This window comes from Citrus sinensis, chromosome 6 (genome assembly GCF_022201045.2).
Source record: "Citrus sinensis cultivar Valencia sweet orange chromosome 6, DVS_A1.0, whole genome shotgun sequence".
Lineage (NCBI taxonomy): Eukaryota > Viridiplantae > Streptophyta > Magnoliopsida > Sapindales > Rutaceae > Citrus > Citrus sinensis.
In genome coordinates, this window is record NC_068561.1 from 15,056,659 (window position 1) to 15,066,809 (window position 10,151).

Genomic DNA, 10,151 nt, shown 5'->3' on the forward strand with positions numbered 1-10,151 from the left:
ATTAAGAGAACATTTTAATATTTAAAAAAAAAAGAATTGACTTGACTTGACTTGTTATCTTACTTAAACGACGTCTAACTTGTGGCGGAGTTTGTGGCAGTGCAACTTCGAGGAAATTGTAACTACCCAAATGACACTCTTCACTAGGGATGGCAATGGGGAGGGGAGGGGAGGGGAGGGGACCGATCTCCCCGTACCCATCTCCGATATTTTGCGTATGTCCCCGTCCTTTCCCCGTCCTCGTTAGAATTATTTGAGAGAATCCCAATCCCCTCCCCGAATAATAACAGGGGATCCCGGAGGGTCCCCGATCCCCGAATAACTAATACATTTTTTTTTATTTTGAGTTAATCATATTAAAATAAAAAATTTAAATAAAAGTAAAGTTCGAAATATATCTTACATTAATATCTATTACAAAAGTCACATACATTAAATTAGTAAGTAACGCAACATGTAAGGGATACAAACTTCTTTTACAAACTATCATGAACAAATTAATAGTCTAATACAAAATTGTTACAAATAAAATCAAATTTAGATTTAAAATTAACTTTTTCAATGGTGGCGTGGGCACTTTATAAATGTGGACTATTCCCTTTACAACACAATAGTTAAATCGGAGCAAATCAAAAGTAAATATTAGATTAGATATTAAAATTGTGATTCATTGTGGGCAATTATAACATCTATAAATAAATAAAAAATAGATTTAAGTTTAAAATATTTAAAGAATATTAAAATTTAAAAAAATGTTTGGCTATTAGAATCTACTCGATCTTTTTAATGTCCTAAATAAAAATTTAGGACTTTAATTAGTTAATTAGGCCTAAAAGTTTAATAATATAAATATTTTGATATTTTTTATTTTTACCAATATTTATAATTTTATAATTTAAATTTTATTATTTATTTACTACTAATTTTAAAAAATTAAATGGGGAAATGGGTAGGGGATGGGGATTCCACCTCATCCCCGTCCCCTCCCCGAATACGAAATTGGGTAAAAAAATTTCCCCGTCCCCTCCCTGAATAAGAAATTGGGTATGAAATTATCCCCATACCCTCCCCGAATGGGGAAAATCCCCGAGGGTACCCGTCCCCGTGGGGATTTTTGCCATCCCTACTCTTCACGCGTTTAACTCCCAGCCGAACTCCACAAGGGAAGTGGGTAGAAATAATAAACAAGAGTAAATATTTAGCTTAACGTGAATCGTTGTGTCTAGCTGCTTGGTCGCTGCTTCGGTGGCATGTTTAGGCTCCTAGTAGTAAATATTTATTTTTAATTTTTAATAAAAAATAAAGATAATTAATAAAAAATAAAGATAATTTTAAAATAAATGAGGTTATATTAATAAAAAAGAAAAGTACAGTGAGCCCCTTAACATTTGGGAAAAAAGACATAAAGCCTCTTAAAGTTTTGAAACAGACATATAACCCTATTTTTGTTAGTAAATTCCATTTGTTTTAATAGTAGACTTATTTTTAATTTACAATTACTATCATATCTCTATAATAAATAAATCAATATATTGACCTAAGACAATGAGCCCCCAATTTTGCTTCCTATTTGCCCAATTTGTCTTTCAGCCATAAATAAGTTTATTTAATATGTCATTTGTCCAATTTGCTCTGGAAGAAAATAAAATTGATTTTAATTTTATCTATTATTCATCGCTTTTTATCATCTTATCATTGGGAAGAGTATATTCCTAATTTAGAGTGAATAATTTGGGAAAAGGTAATTACATTTCAATTTACATTTCAATTTTAAGTTTTAAATAAAAATTATTGGTTGTGCTCAGAATGTAGAATCAAGCGCACTAAATAATCACAAGAAAAAATAAAGGACACAAGAATTTAATGTGGTTTGGCAATATGCCTACTTCTACAAAAGTAAAATGATCATATTATTAATAATTATTAAAGTACAAAATTTGAGTAAACAAAATCTCACTTTGCAGAATCCAAATACACGTAGTACTCGCACACATACTTGAAAAGAAAAACCTCTCAATTGAACACTCTCTTCAATTGCTCATGCTCTTAACAATTCTGTAGTTGAATTGTTATTCTCTAAAATTTGGGATGCTTACAAGTGCAAAATGCATCTCTATTTATAGAGAGCATTTTGCATTATTACAAGTTTGATGCCCACCTATCAATTTGGCCAATTTATCAAATTGACAAAGTTGTTGTGAAATTGTCAATTTGCCACATGCTTCACAATCATTCATTTGGCTCCAATTTTCTATGATTTCGGCCACATGCTTCACCAACAATTCCAATATTGCGGCTAGAAGCTTCCCCGTGTATGTGATTTTTGACTTTCCAACATCAAAATCTTGCCTTTAGAGGACATCTCATCCTTGTAAACATAAATGAGGATCATTGGAGCCCTTTGAGTAGAGTTGTAATACGTTATATTACACCATTGAATAAAATTCTTGGTTGAGCTTTTTCATGTTTCTCGGCATTCATTGTGTAAAAAAGATCTAAAATACTAAGTTCACGATAATTTGCAGAATCAACAGTACTCCAGGTTATTTCACTTTTCCGGATATTCTCGTATTCAACGAAGTATGGAAAAGATCGTTGGCCTATCAAATGGAGATGGATGTACCTGTCTGGAAACTATTCAGTAATTAGGACAAATGAGAACCGAAAATCAAGAAAAAGAAAAATGGTCGAATCTTATTTGCTTCGGGAAGTCAAAAAACTTCGCGCGCCAAAAGTTCAAAACTCTCCCTTTATTGGCAAGTATACAATGTTATACGATTATTGTAGGATCATCTGAAACCTTCAGTTTTCCTTACTGAATGTTTATCGTGATGTGCAGCTGAATTTTAATTTTGGTTTTGGTGCCGGCTTTCCCATTCTCAGATGCTTTGAAGCTTCTGTGTTATCTGAAGGAGTGGACTTCAAATCCTGATAAGGCTCTTCCATTTCCATCAACAGATAAACAGAAACATCATAATTTATAAAGCCGTAATTATATGTACTTGCATTTATAATGTCGATTTGCTGGGGAATCAATCGCTTGTTGTTATTTATTTCTTTTTCTAATTTCTTTTCTCCCCGTCTCGTTGTTGCTCTCTCCGTATTTGATAATTGGCATACCATTGGATATTATCTTGCCTTAAAAAATTCTGTATGTCATGAAAAAAATATAAAACATCAATATATTTCTGTGAAATTTTTTGCCTTACCTGTGGGAATGCAAGTAATAACTTGCAGTGCCCGTGGGAGTGTGTGTATTTTGGAGAATTCTTCCCGTACGCCTTTCTGTTTTTGCTGTAAGTTTAAGATTAATTTCTTCATTTCTTGCTAATAATCATTTTTGTAGCCTGTGCTTATTGAGGTAGATGTAATGCTATTTTAATTTATGTGCAGGTTGAGCTTGTTTGCAGGGTTGCGGATACATCATCATCAATTAACTAGTAACCCATCTGCCAGACATGCGTTGACTGTTCTCTGAGACATTCTATATGCAATACCAAATCATGAACAAAATCATGTAGCTTAAGCTGTCCAATCACAATACCAAACATGGCAATATATCACTTGGTGTCTATTATTTATATATGAGATTTTCTAAAGCACAGCAATTATGTTGAATTGTCAAGGAAACCTATTTATTGGATTAGGAACAAAGCTAATTAACTTAACGATCCTTAGCTGAGTTGTTTCAAACTTGTATCAGGAACGCAAAGATACTCTAGTCCTGCCGCAATGGATCACCTAATTTGTTTTAAGTGTTATTATTTTCAGCTTGAACTGATTTATGAGAAACAAAGGTAAGAATTTATTTATTGCATTTGCCTTTCATTTCAACAATGAATGGTGCTACACATTCTAAATTTTTTACCCTAAAATAGTATCCTAAATTATGTGACATTTATCAAAAGAAGATTTTGACTTTCCATTCTGTTATTGTAAATTTTAATTAGGGGCCTGTCTGCATATTTTTGTAAACGTGTTATATTTATGAAAATTTTGTCATGTGATTGCATTTAATGACTAACATAATGTGGCAGCTCGCGTTCGTGTTCTCAAAGCTGCATGCTTGTTGCAGAAGCAGAAATTGGTTTGGAATTTTAAGGATTCAGAAGGGAGATATTTTGGGTGGGTGAAGGAGACAGCAGAGAAAGGTAAAGAAACTGAACACTTGGATGGGTCAGGTTGCTGTGAGAGTGCAAGAATGTTCAGATGCTTAGCCTTGAATGTGTTTCAATGAAGAATTAACTGCTTTGCAACTACTTACTGTAGAATTTCCATGGACAAGTCTCTTATTTTGGGCCTTTATGTAACATTTTTATGATAGTATATATTGAAAGCAGATCAGCTAATCTTCCTAAAAGTTTGAATAGGCATGCGCATTTGCTTTATGCTGATAGAAAATAAAATAAACTGGACACTAGCCTTACATAAGAAAAACAGGAAAATAAAATTCTTTAATTTGGTCTTGCAAAATGAAGCCTCTTTAGATTAAAAGAAACTGGGATCTGCCATGCTAGTGGGTGGAGATTCTGTTGTAAACCCGAACTCCTTGCAAACTCAAGCTATACAAGCCTCCATATCAACACTCAACCTCCATATTTGAAAGACCAAAGCAACTACCTCAGACATCAACTTTACCAGAAAATCAGTAAGGCATGAATTCATTTTGTTGTCAGCATACATTGACATACACGTCATTGATAACATGTCTTAGGTTAATGTATTGATTTATTTATTATAGGGACATGATAGTAATTGTAAATTAAAAATAAATTTACTATTAAAAAAATGGAATTTACTAACAAAAATAGGGGTTATATGTCTTTTTCGAAACTTTAAGAGGTTTTATATCTCTTTTTCCAAATGTTAATGGGCTCACTGAAGCTATCGAATTAAGAGAACATTTTAATATTTAAAAAAAAAGAATTGACTTGACTTGGCTTGTTATCTTACTTAAATGACGTCTAACTTGTGGCGGAGTTTGTCGCAGTGCAACTTCGGGGAAATTGTAACTACCCAAATGACACTTATCATATCTCTATAATAAATAAATCAATCTATTGACCTAAGACAATGAGCCCCCAATTTTGCTTCCTATTTGCCCAATTTGTCTTTCATCCATAAATAAGTTTATTTAATATGTCATTTGTCCAATTTGCTCTGGAAGAAAATAAAATTGATTTTAATTTTATCTATTATTCATCGCTTTTTATCATCTTATCATTGGGAAAAGTATATTTCTAATTTAGAGTGAATAATTTGGGAAAAGGTAATTACATTTCAATTTACATTTCAATTTTAAGTTTTAAATAAAAATTATTGGTTTCATTATACACGTCATTGATAACATGTCTTAGGTTAATGTATTGATTTATTTATTATAGGGACATGATAGTAATTGTAAATTAAAAATAAATTTACTATTAAAAAATAGAATTTACTAACAAAAATAGGGGTTATATGTCTTTTTCGAAACTTTAAGAGGTTTTATATCTCTTTTTCCAAATGTTAACGGCCTCACTAAAGCTATCGAATTAAGAGAACATTTTAATATTTAAAAAAAAAGAAGAATTGACTTGACTTGGCTTGTTATCTTACTTAAACGACGTCTAACTTACGACGTCTAACTTGTGGCGGAGTTTGTGGCAGTGCAACTTCGAGGAAATTGTAACTACCCAAATGACACTCTTCACGAGTTTAACTCCCAGCTGAACTCCACAAGGGAAGTGGGTAGAAATAATAAACAAGAGTAAATATTTAGCTTAACGTGAATCGTTGTGTCTAGCTGCTTGGTCGCTGCTTCGGTGGCATGTTTAGGCTCCTAGTAGTAAATATTTATTTTTAATTTTTAATAAAAAATAAAGATAATTAATAAAAAATAAAGATAATTTTAAAATAAATGAGGTTATATTAATAAAAAAAGAAAAGTACAGTGAGCCCCTTAACATTTGGGAAAAAAGACATAGAGCCTCTTAAAGTTTTGAAACAGACATATAACCCCTATTTTTGTTAGTAAATTCCATTTGTTTTAATAGTAGACTTATTTTTAATTTACAATTACTATCATATCTCTATAATAAATAAATCAATATATTGACCTAAGACAATGAGCCCCCAATTTTGCTTCCTATTTGCCCAATTTGTCTTTCATCCATAAATAAGTTTATTTAATATGTCATTTGTCTAATTTGCTCTGGAAGAAAATAAAATTAATTTTAATTTTATCTATTATTCATCGCTTTTTATCATCTTATCATTGGGAAGAGTATATTCCTAATTTAGAGTGAATAATTTGGGAAAATGTAATTACATTTCAATTTTAAGTTTTAAATAAAAATTATTGGTTTCATTATACACGTCATTGATAACATGTCTTAGGTTAACGTATTGATTTATTTATTATAGGGACATGATAGTAATTGTAAATTAAAAATAAATTTACTATTAAAAAATGGAATTTACTAACAAAAATAGGGGTTATATGTCTTTTTCGAAACTTTAAGAGGTTTTATATCTCTTTTTCCAAATGTTAAGGGGCTCATTGTACTTTTTTTTTATTAATATAACCTCATTTATTTTAAAATTATCTTATTTTTTATTAAAAATTAAAAATAAATATTTACTGTTAGTAGCGTCAGCATGCCACCGAAGTAGCGACCAAGCAGCCAGACACAACGATTCATGTTAAGCTAAATATTTACTCTATCATTTGGGTAGTAACAATTTCCTCAAAGTTGCACTGCCGCAAACTCCGCCACAAGTCAGAGGTCATTTAAGTAAAATAACAAGTCGAGTCAACGTTAGGGGGCCAAACGTTAAGATTCATAACATAAAGTTGACATTTCAAATATCATTAAGCAGTGTTCGCTTTTTTTACTTAATAACTTAAAGTAATTAAAGTGACTTAACATAGGTAATTAATTAAGTGAATAAGAGATATTTGTTCTTATAACTTGACAAGACTTCTCAAATAGTTTTGATTAAATAAAAGAAATTAAGAGCTTGTTCGGTATCATTTTTAGAGGCTTAATTTCATTTTGGTTTTAAGAGTACATATGTAATTCACGTTTGGTGGGATGGATTCAAAAAATGAATTATAAAACAAATAATTCATATTCTCTTTTATCGTTACAAAACTGAGAACGTCTTTAACATGTTTTCAACGAATCACAAATTAAATCATTAAAAAAATTGCAAAAAAAACCTAAGCCTTATCTCTTTATTCTAATCGAAAGTCACATCTCTCTCTCCATCGTAGTTCTTCAACCGTAATTCGTCACGGCCCTCTCTCTCTTCATCATAGTTCTACAACCAAGATCGATTGTTGCTGTCTCCCTTCTCCATCTCGACTGCTGCTGCTGCTGCTGCTACGGCGTCTTTGTTAAGGATGGACTGGTGTTACGGCTACTGCTGCGTCTCAACACCTATAAATTCAATTAGAAAATTCTTCATCTAGAAACCCAAGGTTTAGTTTGTGTTGGACACGGAGGCAAAGATTTAGATATACAGTGAAGATGAATTGATACTCTGTGATAGTTTTGAGCGTTTTGATTTGTGGGTTTATTAAATTGGGTCTTTGCAGAGAAGGTAATTTCATTCAGATGAGACCCGGAGGCGTTTATGATTATGGGAGCAATCAAATGAGTGCTAAGATCGAAGCCCTCGTCCGTTTCGCAGTTCAAGAACATAACAAGAAAGATGCCATTTTTATTTTTTTTCCATTTTGTGTTTCATTTTGTTTTAATGATTCTTCTTGAGTAGTTAATCAAATCAATTAATTACATAAATCATGATGATTTATATGTTGGTTTAAAAATTTGTTTGAAACTTAGATGTTTTTCCATAATTTACATAAATTTTGGATTATGTAGAATGCCCTTCTCGACTTTTCAAGGGTGTTGAAGGCCAAGGAACAGGTGGTTGCTGGCAAGTTATACTATATTACATTGCAAGTGATTGATACTGGCAAGAAGAAGATATATAAAGCTAAAATTTGCTGGCAAGCTAAGGAGGGGAAGCGAAGAAGAGAAGCACCGGGTTGAAATAATTAAGAACAGTGATAGAAAGTTTTATTTGAAGTAGATGGAGTGCTATAACTTAGCAATTATATTAGTATATTAAATAGTGTTGTTTGAGGCTGCTATGTTCAATGATACGATCAGAAATTTCATAACAATATCAGCCATAATTTTTTTTTTATTAATGCTAATATTAAAACTTTATCATAATTTAATTTTTTATAATTATTTTGTTTAAATTATTTATGATATGTATTAGTTAAACAATTATTTTCTAATTATGATTTAAATGTTTGGTAAAAATTATTTTTGAAAATGGTATTACGGAACACATATTCTCTATTTTCATCATTTTCAATTGTGTCTACCAAACGCATATTATTGTTTTCAGTTTTAGAATACAAGATATAGAAAATAATATCAAACGCATATTTAAATTTAAAATACAACAACTCCAAAACACCATTTTTATTCTCATTTTTATTTTCAAAAAATACAAATTCAGAAATAATACCGAACAATTATAATTTTTTTTACTTTTTATTGAATAGGACCAACTAATTTTTAATGTTATTAATATTCCCATCCAAATCACTCTATCTCTTTTGTTTTCTTTCACTTTTTAGTTTGTATATAGTCTTTCTCTTTTCTTTTTTAATCACAGAATTTTTTTGATATTTTTCTTAGCAACCTACAAATTACCAAATTACAAGTTTCTTTTATTCTCCTAATTCATCGGAAATGCCAGCCCTACTAAAATCCTATTCAAAGTCCACCCATTAACAAGCAACAAATCTTAAACAAGACTTGTACAATCAGAGCCGTTGAAAAATGCTCTCAACCTAAAACTCTCTCGACAAGACCAACCCCCCTCCCCTTGAGGATGATCGATCGGCCAAGAAAACCAAATTCAGAGCACAAGGGGAGGATGGAGATAATCCATCTATGCTATCCTTTCGAGATAAACTAATGGAACAACAAAGGGGGTGATTGATGCTGAAGTTGGTAGAGAAGAATTCATGGGGAGGGAAAATGATATTGAAATGGAAAAAGGAGGATGTGGTCATTGAACAGGAAGGCTTTTTACCTTCAATTTCTTTTTCACAAAAAGTCCATGAGCAACTCATAAAACCATGGCAATCTACTGTGGTGGTGAAACTTCTTGGCCGCATGATTGGATACAAAGCGCTTTGCTCACGGCTAGAAATCTTGTGGCCTAATATTGGCAGATACTCTGTTATAAATTTGGACAATGGCTATTTTCTCGTTAAGTTCAGGAAGGAAGGTGATGCTGATTTTGTTCTTACACAAGGGCCATGGATTGTTTCGGGGCATTACCTGACCGTTCAGCTATGGTCGCCTCATTTCGATAGTTCGAATGAAAAGATTGATAAAATCACTGCATTGATAAGGCTTCCAAGTATGCCTCTACATTATTACCATAAAAAGATCATTAGAATGTTGGGGCATGTTATTGGAAAGATAATCAAAATTGATTGTAATACGGAATTGGCGACGAGAGGTAAGTTTGCCCATATTGCAGTGGAAGTATCCCTTGAGAGTCCTTTAATCTCTCAATTTTTACTGGATGGAAGAATCCAAAGGGTTGAATATGAAGCACTTCCAACAATATGCTTTGGATGTGCAAAGTATAGACACACCTCTTCCTCATGCCTGGATAAATTGATTTTGGAAGCAAGAGGGGAAAAGATGAATGATATGGCTTCAGGTGAAACTACCAAGGGAAATTCAGATGTCTCGCCAGCGGTGGTTACTCCGGACAATCCAAGATTTGGTCCTTAGATGATCGTGGCTAGGAAAGAAAATTATAGAGTAAATAAGGAAAGAGCAAATGCAAAGGAGCCTACTCAAAATAGTTTTAGGAAACAGAGTATAGGTTCCAGATTCGGTGTCTTACGACAGGAAAGTAAGTTAGACAATGATTCTGGGGAAATTTCAAACGCGGCTATCACCATGGATAATCACGAGAAGACCATTGCTCCTCCTAAAAACAAGGAAAAGATGATCTCATGTGACTCCAAAGGCTCCATCCAAATGATGTTGTTTGGAAGCAAGGGAAACCCCGTGACAAGAAACAAGAATGCTGCCACGTCTGAACACACTACCCTCAAA

General features: G+C 32.3%; 1 protein-coding gene across 1 annotated transcript; it reads left to right on the top strand.

Annotated features, from left to right (window-relative positions):
• Positions 1 to 9,011: 9,011 nt before the first annotated feature.
• On the top strand, positions 9,012 to 9,821 carry LOC127903112 (uncharacterized). Its single transcript, XM_052443778.1, has one exon. It carries the CDS (start codon positions 9,012 to 9,014, stop codon positions 9,819 to 9,821), a length of 810 nt encoding a protein of 269 aa, XP_052299738.1.
• Positions 9,822 to 10,151: the final 330 nt, after the last annotated feature.